The 20,827-nt window shown below is 35.2% G+C and overlaps 1 protein-coding gene across 3 annotated transcripts in view; it reads right to left on the reverse strand.

Annotated features, from left to right (window-relative positions):
* The window catches only part of LOC144850802 (neurotrophin-3-like), a 39,133-nt gene that overhangs the window by 4,023 nt on the left and 14,283 nt on the right, over positions 1 to 20,827 (reverse strand). For 2 of the 3 annotated variants that reach the window (XM_078708259.1, XM_078708268.1), the window contains exon 2: positions 4,496 to 4,612. In XM_078708259.1, coding sequence (XP_078564385.1) covers positions 4,496 to 4,510 — 15 coding nt within the window. In that variant the 5' untranslated portion in view covers positions 4,511 to 4,612. Of the gene's footprint in view, positions 1 to 4,495; positions 4,813 to 20,827 lie in introns of those variants that run through there. The other variant, XM_078708250.1, reaches the window with a different exon arrangement.

Below are 20,827 nucleotides of genomic sequence, written 5' to 3' on the forward strand. Positions count from 1 at the left end.
AGTGTCTTGCACTTGAAGACCCACAAGGGGAAAGTTTTACGGACGCATGCTGGGCAATTTAAAAGGGTGGGCAGTCTTATAAATAGATAAAACAAATACACGACAAAGGGGATGTCACTTGCTTGCTGCTAATATATCAGAGGACACACGTAGGGGACCGGTGTTACACTACCGGTGGTTTTAGGTTTATCCAGCCTACGTCTTCCTGTCAAAAGTGTAATGCACTCAAATTGTTGCTTAACTTAATTTAAAGTTTGGTGATGCGTTCATTGGTAGGCCTATCTCATGCAACAGCAGCTGGACTACACCACTAAAGAAATTACACAAGTTTTTTTTAGGGTTTATATAACATTAAAGAGCCCGGGCAATGGTTTATATAACATTTAAAAATCCGAGCATATTAATGTCTATCTATAGCGTAGTCACACTACACAGATGTTTGTGTCTTTGTATTATCTTTTTGCACGCAAGCAATATCGTATAATTTTCAAAATTCATTTATAGTTTAGTTTGGAATGCGCTGGTAAGGAATTGCTTTAAAAACAGGTGTGAAAGGAAGTATTGTAGTGATAGTTACGAAATTTGAGCTTGAGAAATATGAGTTAGTGTTTTGGTAGGCCCCACGAGGGCTGCAATGAAACCGACGTTGTGAAATCGTAATGTCAGCTGAAACAATAGGAAGATGACAAACAAGCCTAAGACAGACAAGGGCCTAAGGATGATGATTACAAAACCATTTATGAGAGATGATGAAGAATACAGAATGATGATGATGATGTTTAATCTAGCTGGTTGCTATGATAGATGCCAACATCTTTGTGAGGCATTATGGGATTCCATGAACACTCAGAAAACTGTTGTTAAAAAAAGGGAAGAGTGACATTTAAAACAAGTTGTAATTTCACTAATCCCGGTTCAAAATAATCAATACATTTATTTTTGATTTTAAGTAGGCCTATATTGTCCGACTCGAGTTTAACACATTGGATATATTAGCATATGGTATTTATTCTAGAATCTTCTAAAATAACAAAACTTTTCTGTTCTGTTAGCGAACGATACGCTCTCCACTCTTTAAAGCGCAAACGAACAAATACCAAGGCGAGCCTAATGCCAATGGTTTAAAAAGTCGGTTAAAGCAAAGTATTCCAGTCTTTCATCGCCAATTAATACGAAAGGAATTTGCTCAGCGATGTTTACCTAAAACTTGAATAACATAGTGAATTGACTACTGTCACGTCTGCTAAAGAGACGGTGAAGAAGAGACACGCGTCATGTCACCAATACGGGACACTTCAAACGACAATTTTAAGTGACGAAATCAGGAGAGGTTTGTCTAGGTCTCAATCGCCACTCATCATATTATGCCGGATTGGCTACCGAGAACATATTTCACTGTCAACACACACGAAATGTTTCGTGCAGAAACCTAGACAAATAAACGAGTTATATTGCCGAAATTAAGTTTGTTTTCAAACTTGCTAACGAATGAATTATCGAAGTTACAAGGGACGCTCTGTGTTAGTAGTTAACTAATCTCAATAGTGAATTGTGCAATAATTTCCACCGGTAATTGTAGAAAGAAAAATTATAATTATAATTAAAGAACGTCACGAAGGTAACAACACAGGCTGTGAAATGATAATGCTCATGTGTGTTTTCTTTGCGAAGTTTGTGTAAGCATGTATTCATTTATTTGGTCAAAATCATTGTCAACATACACACGACAACAATGACTGGCATTTTGTCTATAGGCCTATATCGCAATAAAAATAAAATTCGAGTGTTATACACTATGTGAACATTTGAATATTAAACCCAATTCGAAAGCGAAGTACTATAATTTCTTTTCTTATCAGGCATTTCTTACCATTCCTCCATGGTATAACGAAGTCGTATACATTGAGAAAGACCTTAATCTCTGTCTTCGCTATAAAACTAGTTTGACAAAAAAAGTGTGATGTGTCCAAATATGATAGTGATATGCCCAAATATGGTAGTGATATCATGTCCATATATTGGCTCATCACATTTTTTGTCACATAAAGTAGACAAGAGCTTTAGTCGAAAACATTCCTGATAAAATGTTCAAATAAATTGTGTCAGCATAACTACCTTGCCTGTTACACTTAACGTGTGCTATATACAGTAATCGGGTTAATACACCTATAACCACGTCATACTCTACGATATCGACGAAATATTCCATGCATTTAATGTAGTATTTATAACGCAGTTTATAGCAGCACGCAAATAAACTTAACGATTATAAACACAAGCTTTTTATAACATTTTTCAAATTTAAAGTATGCTGTAAATTTACCGGTGTTATTAGCCTATTTTATTAGCCCAATGATCATCATACACTCAAGACATACAATACAGTATTGTTTGGTATACATACACATGTAGAATATAATACGTACTTTCTAATGAGGATTAATTTAATTGGATGGACAAATTGGTGTGGATCGATCCACGGTTATTTAGAGAACAACACCGGATGTACAATGTTACGATGCTTTTATTAACATTACAATGTTGTATCAAACACTTTCTGCTACGTATTGCCGCTGTGTGTGTGAAATTATCATTTTCCTTTACAATACATAACAGCTTGTGAGTGTGAATCTAAACAACGTTATTATTCAAAATCAAAGTAGCCTAAGTCGTCAAATTCTGTAGGCTAGCATCTGAACTATTTTACTGTCGGAAGTTTCGAATCAGTAGGCATCACGTTGTCATGGCAACACCCTTCAAGAGATCGGGGTCATTTGTACACAGATCAGCTTAATGTTAATAAAGTATTTAGTGACATTAACTGCAGCATTTGTACACAGATCAGCATAATGTTAGATAGTATTTAGTGACATTAACTGCAGCATTTGTACACAGATCAGCATAATGTTAGTATAGGCCCTATAGCATTAAGTGAGATTAACTGCAGCATTTTCTCCAGTTAGTATGTTTTTGAATGTCATAATACAATTTAAAAACTGCTATAAATGCAGGACTTAATAGACCTGCCTTAAGACGGTGTAAGTGCAGACTTATCGGCGGAGAATGATTATACTACCAAACTCGACCAAGAGTACAGCCACCTGATCGAAATTTGATATACATTACAACTTAAAATTAGACACAAAACTCTTTTAATTCAATTGCGACTCATATGTGTACTTAAGATAATGTATTTATACATAATGTTATTTACAAATAAATTAAAATATTTTAAAATTACTTTTTTTGCGACACTTGTTAGCTAATTCGAGTCACACGCCTACGACGCGTGTATGTATTAGTAAATAATATAGACCATAAAGTAAACAAACTAAATGGGGTAAAATAAAGAATAGAACGATATGAAAGGTACAGTGAAAATAACAATTATAGTATGTTAAGATTAGTATACCGTAATTATTATTATAACTGTATCAATATATTACAATCATTATTTCCGTTTCATTTCCACTTGTAACGCGTTTTGCATAATCACTGACGTTTTTTTAATCAATCAAGGATACAAATTTAATACAAATAATAATATCTTACAAATTGATATATTAATAGCTTGAATGACTAGATTTATGAGATTCATACACAAATTGTATTAACAACCAAAAATAGAATTAAAAGTTGGATAAAATGTGTTGCTTTAATCTTTACTAACCAGACCGTCGACGACGTACACATCGGAATGTATTTGAACTCGAAGAGCAAATATTGTAGGATGATCAACAAACACATTTACGTTCCTCCTCACATTATTTTTAAAGCTTCCTTTAATTTTTTATCGTAATAAATTCCATTACTGATATTAATGATTACAGTATTTACACGAACATAATGGTAAAAATAGTAACGCGCATAAAACAAAAAACGGAAATGCGTACATTACGCGCTTCCGTATACAGGGGGTAAATTCAGAAACGCGTACGCGTAAACCAATACGCATTTCTGTACGTTCTCAGTACAATACATACGCACTTCCGAATGCGCTATTGCGTATTACAATACGCGCGTTACCATAGGCTACCGAAGAACAATATGAAATTAATGTGATATGTCGTTGTGTTTAGAAGGAAAACCAATTATGGTTTGTCCTTCTAGGTTTCCTCAGATTGCTAAATAGACTCTTTGTCATAGAATAAGATGACAACGAGACGACGAGAGCAAATTTAATTCTTAATCTTACTCAAATTTTGAAAATTAATGGTTTTACACAGCGCGCCAATCAACTATTTTACCTACTCTAGTCGATTAGCCAACATGCTAAAGATAATGGATGAATACAAAACTATTACATAATTATATCGCCACACCACACCAGTTGTTACATGTATATCCACGTATACAGACATTTAAATTAAAAATCATGTTAAATATCACATAAAATGTAAAGAATCGCGTACGTTTCCAAGGCAACCGCAAACAACAAACAAAAAATGAGCAATAATTACAATTTGTAAAAGTAATAAAAAAAAAACTGTTTTACCATGCGAACCTCCATGTAGCTGACATAACGTAATCCCTACGTGTAGAAATCCTTATTTAACTGCATTTTCTTAAAATCCATAATAAGTCCAAGTGATGTTAGTTTCCAAATGTAGATCTGTTTGTTTAAAAAAGAACGAAACAACGATGATATAATAAAAATCCAATAGAGATATACGAAAGAGTTATACAGGTTCTGTGTGGAAAGTAACCAAGGAGAAATATATACTTGAATGATATATCTTGACTTGAGGAGTAAGTAAGGTAAGCTCACTGTGTGATGTTCATAGTACTAAATGAGACTCACTTAGTAAGTTACACTGTTTGATAGATTCACCACTTACTAAATATATGGAGCAAAGTCTGCTGCCCTCACATGACAGTGTGTCACGCCTACTGCCGAGTGCTGTATCGATCTAAGCACCCTTACTACCTAAAAGGAGTATGACACGCGAAAGCACTACCACCAATCAAAACAGACATATTCATTACCCACTCTGTGTTAACAACACATATGAGGCTGTAAATAGTATCGTAAGGGTTTAATACTTTAAATGGTATTATTTGCTTTAACTGTCATTTTTGGCATGCAATTAAAAACTTTTTCAAGAAGCTTACAGAATAAATTCGTCTTTTTCTGAATAAACCAATAATATAACAATAGGTACGGTAGTTATTGACTACGGTAATGCTTTTGTGCCGTTACTTTTATTAATAGATGATCTACCACAACTAACCGCCAGAAACATTTTTTTTTAATTAGGCCTACGCCAGGTAATGAACAATTATAACATGGTTTAATAGATTTTATGATATACAAAATGTGTTAAATGACAGCGGATGGTTGAATATTTCACAACAGTAATCTTAAAGAAGATCCGATATATCATCTTTAATAACAAAATGTGAACAGTAGGCATATATTTGTTGCTAATGTGTATCATCAAAGTATAGACTGGTTGTGTAATGAATAATGGCACCTTGCTGCAAATTGCTAAATTTGGACAAAAGTACACCTGTGTGAATGTTGTTGCACCTGTCCTGCTGGTGGTTTGAATTGAGACCATAGGCGCTCCTCCAGATGACCATAGGCTTCCAGATGACCATGTCCAAAAGTCTTATGGAGCCAGAATTAGCTGTAGGGCTGACTGGTCACACTGCGAGTAAAACTTTTCTACAAATTGAATATTTTAAATTTTAACAACATCTAAATTCTAAACCTTCAACAAAATGAAGGTACGATGTAACATACAACTTTTAAACTGATGTAGCAACCTTTTTTATGTTTAGTTTCTATCCTAGAAAAAAGTCTTTATATCTAGGCTACTGGATATCTGACGGCGGCCTACATTATATAACATTTCGAGAGAAGAAAAAATTAAATGCGAGATTTAACGATGTTAAATTAATTTTTGATGGCTTGGATCTACCACCAGAATGGACATTGTACCTCCCACATAGTTTTTAATTTTAAGAAAGTTTTACGACGATTGATTTTTCATGAATCTCCATACAGGGTAACCAGGTCAATATGGAGCGCGTATGTGGACAAAATTCGATTCCTTTTCAATATCATATTTTTAACATAGCTTGTTTAAAAAAAGAAACTTCTACAACCAAAGTCACCGCAGCTGCAGAGCATTTCTACTGTGTAAATGTATAGATTTCAGCGATAAAAATACGTATCACTATAATCTAGAATTAAATTGCCTAAAATGAACACTAAAAAACTGTGTTACGCACAATTCTAATTATTCTCCTTTTCGTATGTATGTGAAAATAAAATTCTCAGGATATTGCTAAATGTCAGAATAATCTTAGGAGGAGCCAGCGGTCTTTTAACCCGAGGACATTCGGATAACTTCTGCTATTGTTGCCTCAAACAGTAAGCCTACACTTAATCAGTGTAATACATTTGTAATATGTAGATGCAGATACTGATCGGAATGCGTTGCATCTATGCTACAGGTTGTTGCTTTTAGATTATATTTATCTTATCTATTCGTCGTTTAATTTTGTGAACTTTTCTAGTCGAATTTGACCCGAGCGTGCCACTAATGAGAAGATGGTATGGTGTTGATATTGTTGCTAATATCCATGGGAACGTATCTGGATATTATTATTATTATTAAATACTGCAGATACTCAAGATGAACGGATACAATAATAATACGTTCATTCTCTGTACAATTTATGTTATTCATTCATTCAATCTTTTATTTCGGAATCTCTGGTCCATAGAAAGTAAAATTACGTATAAATTGGTTTAAAAAAACAACACAACTGTACTAATTACTACTACTCATCTCAGGATGGCATTCCACCTGGAATATATTTCCTAAATCAAATACTGTATCTTGTTTTGTTTGGGGGTCTGATTGAGAAAAGCTTCTAAATAATAACAATTTACAATGTTTAACATTTAGGAAATTTTATATATATTTTTGGTTGAATAATTACGAAATGTTTAATGAAGTACAACTAGGCAAAACAAGTGTAAGCATCTCTCAAAATGTACCAATACAAAAATAATATACCGGTGTCACCCCCAAAGTGTTAAACATGACAACCAATGAAACACGTATTTGACAGATATACATGAATTAAAAAGAGCGCTGTTCCGACTGAGCTAACAGGTACATTCATCGAAAATAATGAAGTTTATTCTAATCTAATAATATCATTTTGCCTATAGCAGCCTTCTTAAGATGAGTCAGTACTAAGTATGACAAACCATGAGTATAGGTATGTCGTCAACCAATGATTCATGTTAATTAATTGATTAAGTACATGCTTGAATTAAACAGGCTTACTACCGATCACTCTTTTAAGAACACACTTACACAGTATATGGTAATGTAAATACAAGATTAAAATGTATTATTGCATTAAGGAATCATTATTCGCTTGGTGGCATCTGTACAGGGACAGATTCTGATAAAGGTGAGGAAATATGTGTTTATGTACAATTACACTTATTTGGATTTAAACCTTTTTTAGTATTGAATGTACCGATTGTACACACTAGGCCCTATCATACTGTTTGAATCACATAAATAAAACAAAATATATATTTGATACTGTGTGAGAATGTTATGTATTACAGGTGATTGTGAAACAGAGAGTGTAGCTATTGCAAAATGCATGTCTTAGTATCAAACTATGGATATTTCGTAATTGGTATAGGCCTACATGACTAATTTCGAGGCACGCGAAATACGTATAAAATTGACTCCCACACGAGACAGTAAAGGAAAGAATCACAGTTGATCCGGCAATGACAAATCTACTTCCTCCACCATGGAATTGAAACGGCCAGTGATGTCACAATCCATGATGTAGGCCTAGCATTAAATACACGGTTGGTTAAGCCTGGTTCCCACTAGGACGCAACGCAAGGACGTAAGCTCAACACACACAAGAATGTTCGGATAATCCATCGCGTTGCGCGTACTTTGTTGCGTGCGTCAAAGTGTGAACCAATCGTTGAGCATTCTGCTCTTGTTAGTGTATCACGTATTGGTTACTATGTTCGGGTCGAAAGGTGACGTAGACAAGATCGAAACATTTTGCCTATCGGGAGAAGGAGGAGAGAGTTAAGGCCTGTTGCATCAGGGTCAATGGTAAGGTTTAATTAAGACCAGACATGACACACCCGTTGTCTCAGTCTTCAACTCAGACAATATTAACCTACTTGCTTCATAAGTGAAATTATCGAATATTGTATTAACATTCCAAGGAGCTTCAAGAAATTAACGTTTAAGAACATGAACAGAAAGGATTACAATAGATCTAACCACGAACTGAAATAATCTAAAACATTTCACAATTTTCTTTGCTTAGCTCTAACCTCAGTATTACGCCACAGGCCGATTGCTTCCTAACTCAAACCACAGCCGTGACTGTATGCCAGAAGGGCGCTACACCAACAGTAAATGACAGATAAATAAATGTCAAAAGATTCTAGATTTATTTAATTTATGATATACCCGGACAAACTTTGAATCGATACCATAAAGACCATTTTTGTTTCTTTATTCATCAAGCAAACATTCTCTTATTTAAGGAGGACCTTTGGAAGTCAAAATTGTCGTTCCGTTTTTTAAGAGGGGTATATTATATAGATAATTTCCTCCCTAGGTTGAACCAAATCAACAGCTCATGTGTGCTGTTGAATTTAATAATACTTTTAGGCCTGATGTCGAGAGTTACATCAAACCTAATATTAATATTGAGGAGTGTAGGCTACAATTGCCAATTCTTGCCGCAGATGTTCGTCTTCCACACACATTCCATTCATTCACTACGTCACATTCTTTCTGAATTTCATCTTGACCTTGCAGCCATAAATTCAGATATTTTGTTCAAAACTCTTTGCACGAATTTGGTTAGTGAAAGTTTATAATAATAATCTCGTCTAAATTGATCTTTGTGACACTCATAACAAGTATACTTGATCAAATTACTACCGGTCACAAAGATCAAACTCATAGCAATATTTGAAATTGAAAAGTGTCGACATTTTGACTCAACAATGACAATACATAAAAGTTAATTACACGAGATTAGTATAAATTGGCTTGTTAATGTACTGCTGTGGCAAACAATCCGATACAATTCAAGATATTCACCCGTTACATACTCTATGATCCTCAGATATGGTTCAGATCCATTTTACATTCTTAATACAAATGCTACTTAATTATCACTATTTTATAATATCGCGAACTTGAGTAAAAACAATCAATGTTGATTGAACGGGTTGTGCTGTATACACCAGTCTCGTGAAAAGTTTATATAGGCCTATAGGACATCTGCATACCAAGCAGAAGGTTCCGGGTTCGAACCTCAGTTGGGGCAGATTTCCTCATCTTTATCGTTTTAATTTAATTCATTAAATTTCAGTATATCACCGGGCGGTTTAGAATTCATGTTCTGTGCCTGTTGTGTTTATATATAGGCCTACTCAGTATAATTGGAATTTAATCCTGGTCGGAAGTAAAATAAGTCCCGTAAATAATGCCCATATCCCATTCAACCCTGAATGTGCTAATATATATAATGGGTGATTTCGAATCTTCCGCCACGTGGCCTATGTTGGAGTAGTCTACGTCACAGTAATGTTGTTAGATACAATATAATAATAGTAGTAAATACAATATATATAATAATAGTAGTAAATACCAGAAAAGCAACGAGGCTTTAATGGCGACACAGAGTCAGGAGGAGAAGTAATTAACGAACATCAATATCAACGGAATTCAATAATCACGTCACATTGAAGTGAAAAGCATCTTGGTCTATTCTATGAAATGTGTGAAAATATGGACGGTTGGTTGTCTAAGGCAATCTGTTGATATAGCATCTCACGCAGCAAACAATACAATGTAGTGTTTACAGCAATTATACAAATTAGTATATTCAAATTTAAAAAACCTATAAACGAGTTTTTGTAAATAAATAAAATAATTATTGTATTGCTTATTGCTTTCTCTTCGTGGACATAAGTAGGTATATACCATTATTCACGAATACAAAGCTGTATTACCCAAAAGGTAATGTTGAAGGGGATCAATTTAAATACAAATATTTCTATTAGATCCATGCTTTCATTGATATACTACTTGGAGAATACAGGCACATCTATACCAGTGATGGTAGTGAACTGTATCATAGAAATCTGGCACCAACATACATGTTGTTATATGCATATAGCACACAACTGGGGAAATATATACAATTGTATACGTTACTTTAATTTGGTCGTAGTTAAAATAAATGATCAGGGAGTCTCTTACTTATGTTTAAAGTGTACTTACCAACTACCAGCAGGCCTACAAACATTCCAATACAACTTTAACAACATTCCAAAATTATCACAAACAACATTAATGTTCTCCCCAGGTGGCCAACTAAATAACACTAAGGAAACACAGCGACACGCAGCAGCAAAAAGTATCAATTCTTTTCATGGCTTTTGTTATAGAAACAATAAGTTATCTAATGAAGCAACTAATTATCTATACACTGTACTCCATCGTGTGGACTGACGAGTTTGGACGGTATCGACGTTTAGGAGTAAAACGATGCATTCAAAGTCTCAAACGGGATGAACTGATAGATATAATGTGAAACACACAGAGGAACTAATGGATAAGATTACAAAGACAGAAACAGATGACAGAAAAGGCGTATACAAACCGTCAAACCGTGCGTTACGGAATTTGTCTGAAATTCGGCAGATCGTAAGCGTGCATTAGGAGGACTTGGTAATCGTTTTAACACCATTGAACCAAGGTCTCGTTTACTATTTAACCTTATTGATTATTTCTTCTATAGACACGAGCAACCTGCATTTTAAACTTAATTTATCACAAAATTATGTCAATTAGCGGCTCATATAAGACCTTAACCTTCTAGAATTAAACGGGTTTACGACACAAATGGTACAAAATTTCACTGTCTCGCGAATGCCTAATAAGCACTTTTGAAACTCAAAATTACGAAAAGACGAAATATAAAATTAATTTTTTTAAATTCCAATTTAATTCATGGAATTGGAAGCAATAAAAATGTATTTATTTTTCATTTTGTCATCAATAGGTCCGTTGAAATTTGGAAATTGGTTATTTTATTTCCAAGCCGAATAATGGTTACCTCACATAGTTCTTCAAGCTGATACAATATTGTATGTTTTTACTAAAGTTAATCTGAATCTGTCGAAATGAAGAGAATTATTGAAAACACGATTAGTGTGAATGAAATCGTGTGCCGAGCCAACTACGGAAAACATTAATCCTTACTAATAATAATACGAATGCAAAATAATGACAAATTGGTGACGCTGCAAAAATATTTAAAATAGTGTATCTCGTTAATAGTGTCTCGATATTTTGCTTGTTACCAACCAAATAGCGTGCGCGACGCATGATGGGAAGGGTTTGGGAGCAAACGTCACGACGCGCACGTACGTGATTTGTTGTTTATACGTACGCGTCGTGACGTTTGCGCCCAAACCCTTTCCACCATGCATTGTGCAATGACGTTCTTCTCGAGAAAGCAAGCTATTTGCGATAAACCTTATTAAAATATGAACCATTATAAAATACACAATATATTATTGACTTAAGGTCAGAGAACGAGGTTAATTAACTATTTTTGAATCAAACTCATTCTTCTCATGGCTTCTATTATTATCTATGATAATGACTTATTTGTGATCAGAATGGCCATACGACATACTGTAAATCAAATGGTATTATTTGAGATAACTGAGTATTTATGAACAAAGTACGTAACTTGAAAGGAAATTAAATTACATTGATATGCCTAATTTATATTATACCAATGTTGTTGTGTCACGGTGTAATAATGTTTACCTGAAGTAGGGTGTCCATATGGACATGATGATGTCATATCTTCCCTGTTAAAATTAAATGTTCCAGTTTTTTCTTTCTGAGCAGAAAATTAAAAATTAAAAATTATATTTCCTCCATTTTAAAGATTGAAAGAAAGAGGAAATCGAAGAGCTATGTTTATAGAAAGGATTGCAAAAGAACTCAAACTGAATTTTGAAGAAGTTTTCAGAGTCGCTGAGAACCGGACTATCTGGAAAGCTATAACCGCCAACGTTCTTGAAGGACATAGTACATGAAGAAGAAGAAGAAGAAGATGTCATATCACTACCATATTTGGGAATACCACCCCCTTTTTTTTTCAAACTAGTTTTATAGTGTAGACAAAGCTTAATACAATTTGCTTCTCACGTAGAAGCAATGAAGAAACAAATTAGTTTCAACAAATGCGTCTGTGTGCGATTGCGCTGTAAAACGAGTTTGCGTCGCATGTACACGCAAAGACTGCAATCATGTTAAATATAAAAATAATTACCTATCTCTTTAATTGAATGCATTTAGCTTGGTCATGGACAGACCGCTATTATCTTGTATAATGTTTGTCTACACTTAACATTCTTTTCTCGAGTACTGGTATGTGCAACCAAAAAGCCAGTAGCCAAATAATATGGCAAATGAGTAATATAATACATAATATAATACATAATATAATACATAATATAATACATATAATACAAATGATAATATGAGTAAATATCGAGTAGACCCAAGCTATCGTCATCATTATTTATTTATGGCATATAACATTCTGTCTATGCAGACATTTTAACTACTTTTAATTTGTTGTCATCTCACAGCCAGATTTGTGAAAATGATTATGCGTAATAGAGAAATCACACATTTTAAATATCATTTTGTCACAATAAATAAAAGATAAGATGATGACGCAAGGGAAAATGTTGCCCTTTCGTTTTATTTTTCAAGGTTACATTAATTCCCTACTTATACTTTTATTTAGCCCTCTCGGAAATTGAGAGGAAATTGGCATGGCAGAAAAAACATGAAAGTAAATTTTATATCAGACAGCAGAAATCCATCCACACTGTACGAATTCGAACTTGTTGCCTAAGGTAACCGAGCACGGCGTTGAGAGAGAAATGCAAGAAGGAAAACGCGACTGCCAACCAGAAACCTATACAGATGCCCACCACTGGATGCTCAATGGTAACAAAATGTTCAAATATGGACAACTCTTTTCACTCAAGACACAAGCTTGGTTCCCACTAGAGACGCAACGCAAGGACGTAAAGCGCAATGTATGTGATTGACCAATGACGATGTATTATCTGAACTGTCGCTTGTGATTGGTCAACCCGCTTGCGCCTACACCCTTGCGTTGTGTCTCTAGTGGAAACTAAGCTTTACAGGCGACGACTCTGCGCTTGTGATTGGTCAATTCACCTGTTGCGGCTTACGTCCTTGCGTTGCTTGGTAACCAAGCTTTAGTTCGCATGCGCGGTACATTGTTACCTCTGTCGCATTTAATAAACGTCATCCTAGAGACATCGATATGTTTATTTTATAACTATTATTATAGCTCTATAGGTTCCATGGTTCTTACTAAGAAAGAAAATAAATTTATAAACCAATCTATATATTATATGGTAATAAAAAATATTAGTCTTACCACCATGCGTTCAGACTCAGACACCCCACGCCTCCCGTGATACCAATGTTATTGGGTGCCGCCACGATCAGTGCATTTACACAATGTCGGCTAATTATATGATGTTCTATTTATAGCCTATGTTACTATTTATAGATGGTATATCAATGAAAACATGATAACAATATTTAGTTTGTAAAGAGATACAGGTAAATGTCCTGCTTATTGACTTCATTAAATTATTTAGTTTCTAAAATGTCAAAGAATTTTAATTTTTCGTGTTTATTTCTTATATTTTTGTAATATTGTATGTTTTGACACATTATTGATGCGTGTGCCCGTTTCATGTTCGCGTTATTACAATGAATACAGTTTATGACGTCAGCGGTATTGTCAATTAAAATGTCCTCAAGTTATTTGGTAAGCCAATCCCTTATTGCGGTTATTTTGAACAATTACGGGTAAATGCCATTGATATCATATCGAATAATCGATTTTAGTAAAATACCAAAGGTTACCAGGAACGTAAGCTGTGATGCGTCGCCGGAATTAAGATATCAACAAAGTACTATCGACAAAAACAGCGTTCTTTGTCACCAATTGATGCGAGGTTCTACTTCCCGTTGATACAGTACCCTGATCAGGAAAGTTAAGCGTGGTTACCACTAGAGACGCAACACAATGACGTACGCGTAACGCAGGCGAGTTGACCAATGACAAGTCACTGTTCGAATAATCCATCGCTTTTGATTGGTCAAATCACTTACGTTGCGTTTCGTCATTATTGTGTCGCGTCTCTGTGGCAACCAAGCTTTAAGCTCTATCTACACTATTACATTTTATGTGACAACAAAAATGTGCCCATATTTGGGCATATCACCACCATATTTGGGCACTTTTTTTGTCAAACTAGTTTGATAGTGCTTGTGACAAACCCTTTCTTCTCAACGCATAACAGTGTTTCTTTCTGTAACTAAATTCTTAGTTCCTCATACCAATCACAAATGTTTATTTCAACATTTGTTATGAATTTGATTTACAACAATTAAAAAAATAAATAAACATTCTATATAGTTATTATATGACAAGGCCAATAATTGGCCAATTATTGGTCATATATCATAAACCTGTGACAGTAGTGTGACTGCTCCAACAAAATGATTTAAGTGCTTCGAAACATTGTTTTACGTTATAAGGGGTAAAATATGGTTCAGGAAAATTATTTTTTTTTTATTTTCCGAAATAGACGGCGCGTCATCACGATGGCAACGAACTATCAGTCAGGCATGACCAGATGTACGACAAGCCATTTTACCTCTGAAAATGTAGGCCTACTTTCATTTCATTTATTTATTTCACTTTACAAATATATAAGTATAACGTGGAGGAGCCTTAAAGAAAGCAAAGCTTGTGTGAATAGGCTCCTCATACATTTCATCACAAAGGTAAATTATCAAATGGCTTGTCATATGGCGGTACAACAACAGAAACCACTAATTACAGTTTCTCTAGCGATTCATAATTTTATGAAAAGGGAATATGTCCATAAATAGTAGGCCTATATAGAAGTAGGCCTACAACTGGGCAAGCAATTGAAACTAAAACTTCGACATGAAGTACACCTGCGCAAATAGTAAGACATTGTTTATGACCACTGTTAAAATGACGAAATTATGCCTAATAAAAATGTATCTACGGAAAATAAGCACATTAACGTAGGCCTACAATAAATCAAATCTTTCACCAAAAGTTAAAATAGGGTAGGCCTAATGGTCCGGATGACGGAAGGAAAATGTAATGTCCTGGCCAAACAATTCAGACTTACTTAAATTAAACATGATTTGACAGTCATGTCCTAACATGGCTTTTGAGAATAACACATTGGCCCTAAGCACGCGTACTTAAATTAACATATATAACAACGGTAAAATGACACATAACATTAAGACCAAAGACCAATATACCACCAGTACGGCACATTTATAAATTTATAAATTCTGAAACAACAGAATTTTATTAACACAATATTTGTTTAATATAACTTAGGTGTCATGTTCATGAGAAAAGGTGGATCGCGTAACATCTGTGTTTGCGTAAGATATTTGATCATGGACCCATGAGTTCCGTGTGAGCTACCGTACTTCACGATATATTACCGTAATACACGTGTCATCCGATGAAAAGGGTCTGGTCCCTTTGAGACTATTAAAACGAGGCGCATGGCGTATGGCGCCTAGTCAATCAATGTGAACAATTTAACATACTTCCATACAAACAAATATAAAATGAATGTCAATATTTCGGGGGAAGTACTAAAGTACTAAACTTGAACTTTATGTTCTCAGTTGAAGAACGAAAAACCACTAGTATGAAATAATGTTTGCTTTAAATTGCTAGATATTTCAATTTAATTAAGGATATTATTAATTGAATTGAATTATTATAACATTTTCTTTGAAAACTAAGTAGTTATAAAACGCATCGACACTACCGGCCTACTTAATTGTATGTTGTTAAAATTGTCTTTCTTTGTCAACATGAATTATACGTTACCGGTAAATAAAAAATGACGTATTACACACACAGTAACTAATAGCTCATGTTGGCGAAAGAAAGAAAACAACGCTGTGACCTATTTTTACCAGGTGAACTAATTAAGGGCACAACAATGTTAAAGCCCAATTTCATCTTGGTACAACGCTACACATGTCACGACTATCGTACAATCAGGATTAAATTAAGGAATTTAACGTCAATCTGTACGTGTTCATGTTATTGACGGGTTCACATTTCGGGCTTAGTTTCAAATCCTGACTTAACTCTAAAATTGTTTTTACGATGTGCTGTTTGTAAAGGCAATACAAATGGAAAAAATAGGAGTTCAGGTGGTTTAAACTAACGCGTTGTAAGGTGGTGGTGCCTGCACGTTGAATTCCTTGTGTGGCCAACCAGACCTCCTTAGCTTCGTGCTCTGAATCTTAAAAAAAGACTTATGAAAACGATTATGGTGGTTGCATAATTGTACAACAATATATCATGCTGATTGACAATATATTCTCACACAATATATTTATGTTAACGGAAAACAATTTCTAAACTGATCCAACGCTTTTGATTGGTTAAAACTTGGGTTACGCGTCGTCCCTACGTTGCGTGGGAACCGACATCCTGGACGCAACAGAAGAACGTATAAGCGCGCCCCAAATAATTTGAAAAATCATGACGTGAGATGGATCTCTCGAACTGCCGCTTGTGATTGGTCAACTCATTGCGCCTACACTGTTGCGTCGTGTCCAATGGGGAACAAGCCTAAACGTGACGGCATTTATGCATCACATCAATGTTTAACAAACAATTCAGTCTCGTGGTCTATATAATTATGGGCGGCCATTAGGGCCAAAATAGACAAACGTTGCCGTACGAACAATTCCGCTCCCGTAAGGCAAACTAATGGCGTTAAAGACATAATTCCTCGAGTGACAAACAAATATTGCCGTACGGACACACAAACACATTGCCATATGAACAAATTGCCGTATGGTTAAATTGGCGTAAGGACAAACATTGGCGTAAGGACAAAAATTGGCGTAAGGACAAAAATTGCCGAAAGGACAAAATTGCCGAAAGGACAAAAATTGGCGTACAGTCTAACTAAATACAAACGTTGAGGGCAGTATAGTAATTTAAAACCACGTGACTGAAACCACTCTGTGTGTCCAGTCCTGATAAGAAATAAAACCATAATCATGAAAGGCCAACAATATAGGCCAGCCGACAATAAGCCTTCCCACTTTTATTTTTTCCAGCCACAACAATAACTATGAAACACCGTTTGTGTATTTTTTACATTTTCAGTGTTACTTATGGTTTTTATGGTATTAGAAATTAAATATTTGTGAAAAAACGGCGGATTGCTCCTGGGAGTCACTTGGTGGGATTATACTAGGGTACCCTTAGTCGTCCAGTATAAGTTAGAGTAGGACCGCTGTAGTGTTCCCGTTTACTCAGCCTTCATCTTTTAAATCTGAGTGTAACTCAATTATGATTTTTAATATTATAGTGAAATTTGATACTGTATTTGTGAGAAAACGGCGGAATGCTCATGGGAGTTACTTGGTGGGATTATACTAGGGTACCTCCTTGGTCGTCCAGTATAAGTTAAAGTATGACCACTGGTCCCGTTTACTCAGCATTTATCTTTTAAAAATCTGAGTGTAACTCAATTACGATTTTTTATATATAGTGAAATTTTATACTGTAGGCTATTTGTGAGAAAACGGCGAATTGCTCCTGGGAGTCACTTGGTGGGATTATACTAGGGTACCTCCTTAGTCGTCCAGTGAAAGTTAGAGTATGACAACTGGTCCCGTTTACTCAGCCCTCATCTTTTAAATCCGCCGTTTTCTCACAAATACAGTATAAAATTCAAAAGATAAATGCTGAGTAAACTTCACTATAATATTAAAAATCGTAATTGAGTTACACTCAGATTTAAAAGATAAATGCTGAGTAAACGGGACCAGCGGTCCTACTTTAACTTATACTGGACGACTAAGGAGGTACCCTAGTAGCCTATAATCCCACCAAGTAACTCCCAGGAGCAATCCGCCGTTTTCTCACAAATACAGTATCAAATTTCACTATAATATTAAAAATCGTAATTGAGTTACACTCAGATTTAAAAGATGAGGGCTGAGTAAACGGGACCAGCGGTCATAGGCCTATTCCAACTTTTACTGGACTAAAGAGGTACCCTAGTATAATCCCACCAAGTGACTCCCAGGAGCAATCCGCCGTTTTCTCACAAATATTTCATTTCTAATACCATAAAAACCATAAGTAACACTGAAAATGTAAAAAATACACAAACGGTGTTTCATAGTTATTGTTGGCTGGAAAAAATAAAAGTGGGCTGGCTTATTGTCGGCTGGCCTATATTGTTGGCTAGCTTAACACAAGCCTTCCATGATTATGTTTTTATTCCCCATCAGGACTGGACACAACAGAGTGGTTTCAGTCACGTGGTTTTAAATTACTATGCTGCCCTCAACGTTTATATTTAGTTAGACCGTACGCCAATTTTTGTCCTTACGCCAATTTTTGTCCTTTCGGCAATTTTGTCCTTTCGGCAATTTTTGTCCTTACGCCAATTTTTGTCCTTACGCCAATGTTTGTCCTTACGCCAATTTAACCATACGGCAACTTGTTCATATGGCAATGTGTTTGTGTGTCCGTACGGCAATATTTGTTTGTCACTCGAGGAATTGTGTCTTTAACGCCATTAGTTTGCCTTACGGGAGCGGAATTGTTCGTACGGAAACGTTTGTCTATTTTGGCCCTAATGGCCGCCCATATATAATGTATATTATATTGTTTATCGTAAGTTCACAGTCACGGTTAGTTTATTGTTTGACTGGTTAACATACCTTAGAAATCAAAAGCATAAATTTTGTAAACGGTTTCGGGTCATAAATAGTTAAGTTTATTGGGTTATGTAACGCGGCAAAAAGTGCATGCGTTAAAACATAATAGACATCAGAACATTTATTTAGTACGGACAGGTGATGTCTCTGCATCGCACAGTACCAAATGAGAACATTGCTAGTATTAATTATGTTGAATCAACAGTTAAACCATTGACATTCTGTGACAATGTTGTCAAACAGACACGTCACGACTACAAAAGTCTCAGACCATCATGCTCTCATGCTTGGTAAGAGGTAGGTATACCGATGAAACATTAGTAAGCGGAAAGAGTTGTGTATCACTGACAAATATGTACCATTTTGGGTGATGAATTTTGCGCATACAAAAATATTAAAATTCTTCCCAACGTGTGGGGTTCGTGGTAATTACAGATGTTAAAATACATTACATGCAGTAGGCCTAATTGTTAATAAATCAATGATTACAAATAGCATACCACATTATGGTTGTGTGTACATGAGAGAATGTGGGTTACCTCACATCATGCCTCGCCTACGCCTATTATCGTTGTAAATTTGGGAAAAAATGTCTAATATAAGCAATTAACCCATTTTTGTGATAACGGTTATCAATATCCTGAATGTTGTTTGGCATAGTAAAACAGAACAACCAACCGTGAGTAAAAAAAGTGCATGGGTATATTTTTAGAAGGATCGCCGTACTGACATTGTGCGTAAAGGTCTGTCTACCCAAATATAGTAGTGATATGCCCAAATATGGTAGTGATATGACATCATAATGTCCATGATGGGCACATTTTCTTGTCAAACCAGTTTGATAGTGTAGACAGAGCTTTGCAACCTATATGTCGTTCAAACATTACAGTAAATAGTATACGGTACGGTACAGGAAAGAAAACATGTATGGTATTCAATGAAGGACGAATTAATGCTATTATTATTGAACATTTTCATTATTTTCCAACAACCGCCAATTAACAGTAGGGATTATCATACCTGAATTCAATAGCAATACACAACATAACATTTAAGCAGTAAAGTAAAAAGACAACACATTGATTTACGAATTACGAATAAAAACATCGGTGAAAATTGAAAATAAAAAATCCGTTGTGTTCGACGTGGATAGTTTAATTAACTTCGTTGCCTTGACAACTAGAAACATATTCGATCTGGTGCGTCATACGATGAGAAAGAAGTGAGATAACAGTGTTATTCCCGATTGCGTAATTGCTAAATGCGGACCTGGGAATGAGGAATAATGACGTAATCCAGTGCGTGTAGGCCTATTTAACTATGGAACGTCTCTACATGAACATTCTCTGCAGATTTGGAGGGCGTAGAATTAAAAATGAGATATTAATAGTGAATGGTCAACAATCGAAATAGCGTGGAAGTTAAGTTGTGTTTCCCAGCCGATTGACTGATTAATAGAATTCCTGCGGATCAGTGTAAGAAGCCCAATGAGGATAGCTTTGCACCAATGGGGCTATGAATGGCGTCAACATGCCTGCTGACTGATGTTCTTAACATAAAATACAACTTAGTCATGTTAAAGGTAAATATTAAAATATCCCTGATATTTTAACACATACAAGATAATGTGAAAAGCGGGACTTTCTAAAAACATTTGTGACCGTTGTTTGCCTTGTTAAGTTTATATCGTAATGGATGAATGAAATGAACATATATTGAAAGTAGGCCATAGTTAACCCCTCTCCATCCCTATATCGTAATGGATGAGTGAAATGAACATATATTGATAGTAGGCCATAGTTAACCCCTCTCCATCCCCTCCGTAAAAAATTATCAAAACAAGTCTAGAAGCAGAAACTGACTTTCGCAAATATCGTATACGATAACAA

The sequence above is a fragment of the Antedon bifida genome, chromosome 1, assembly GCF_963402885.1.
Source record: "Antedon bifida chromosome 1, ecAntBifi1.1, whole genome shotgun sequence".
Lineage (NCBI taxonomy): Eukaryota > Metazoa > Echinodermata > Crinoidea > Comatulida > Antedonidae > Antedon > Antedon bifida.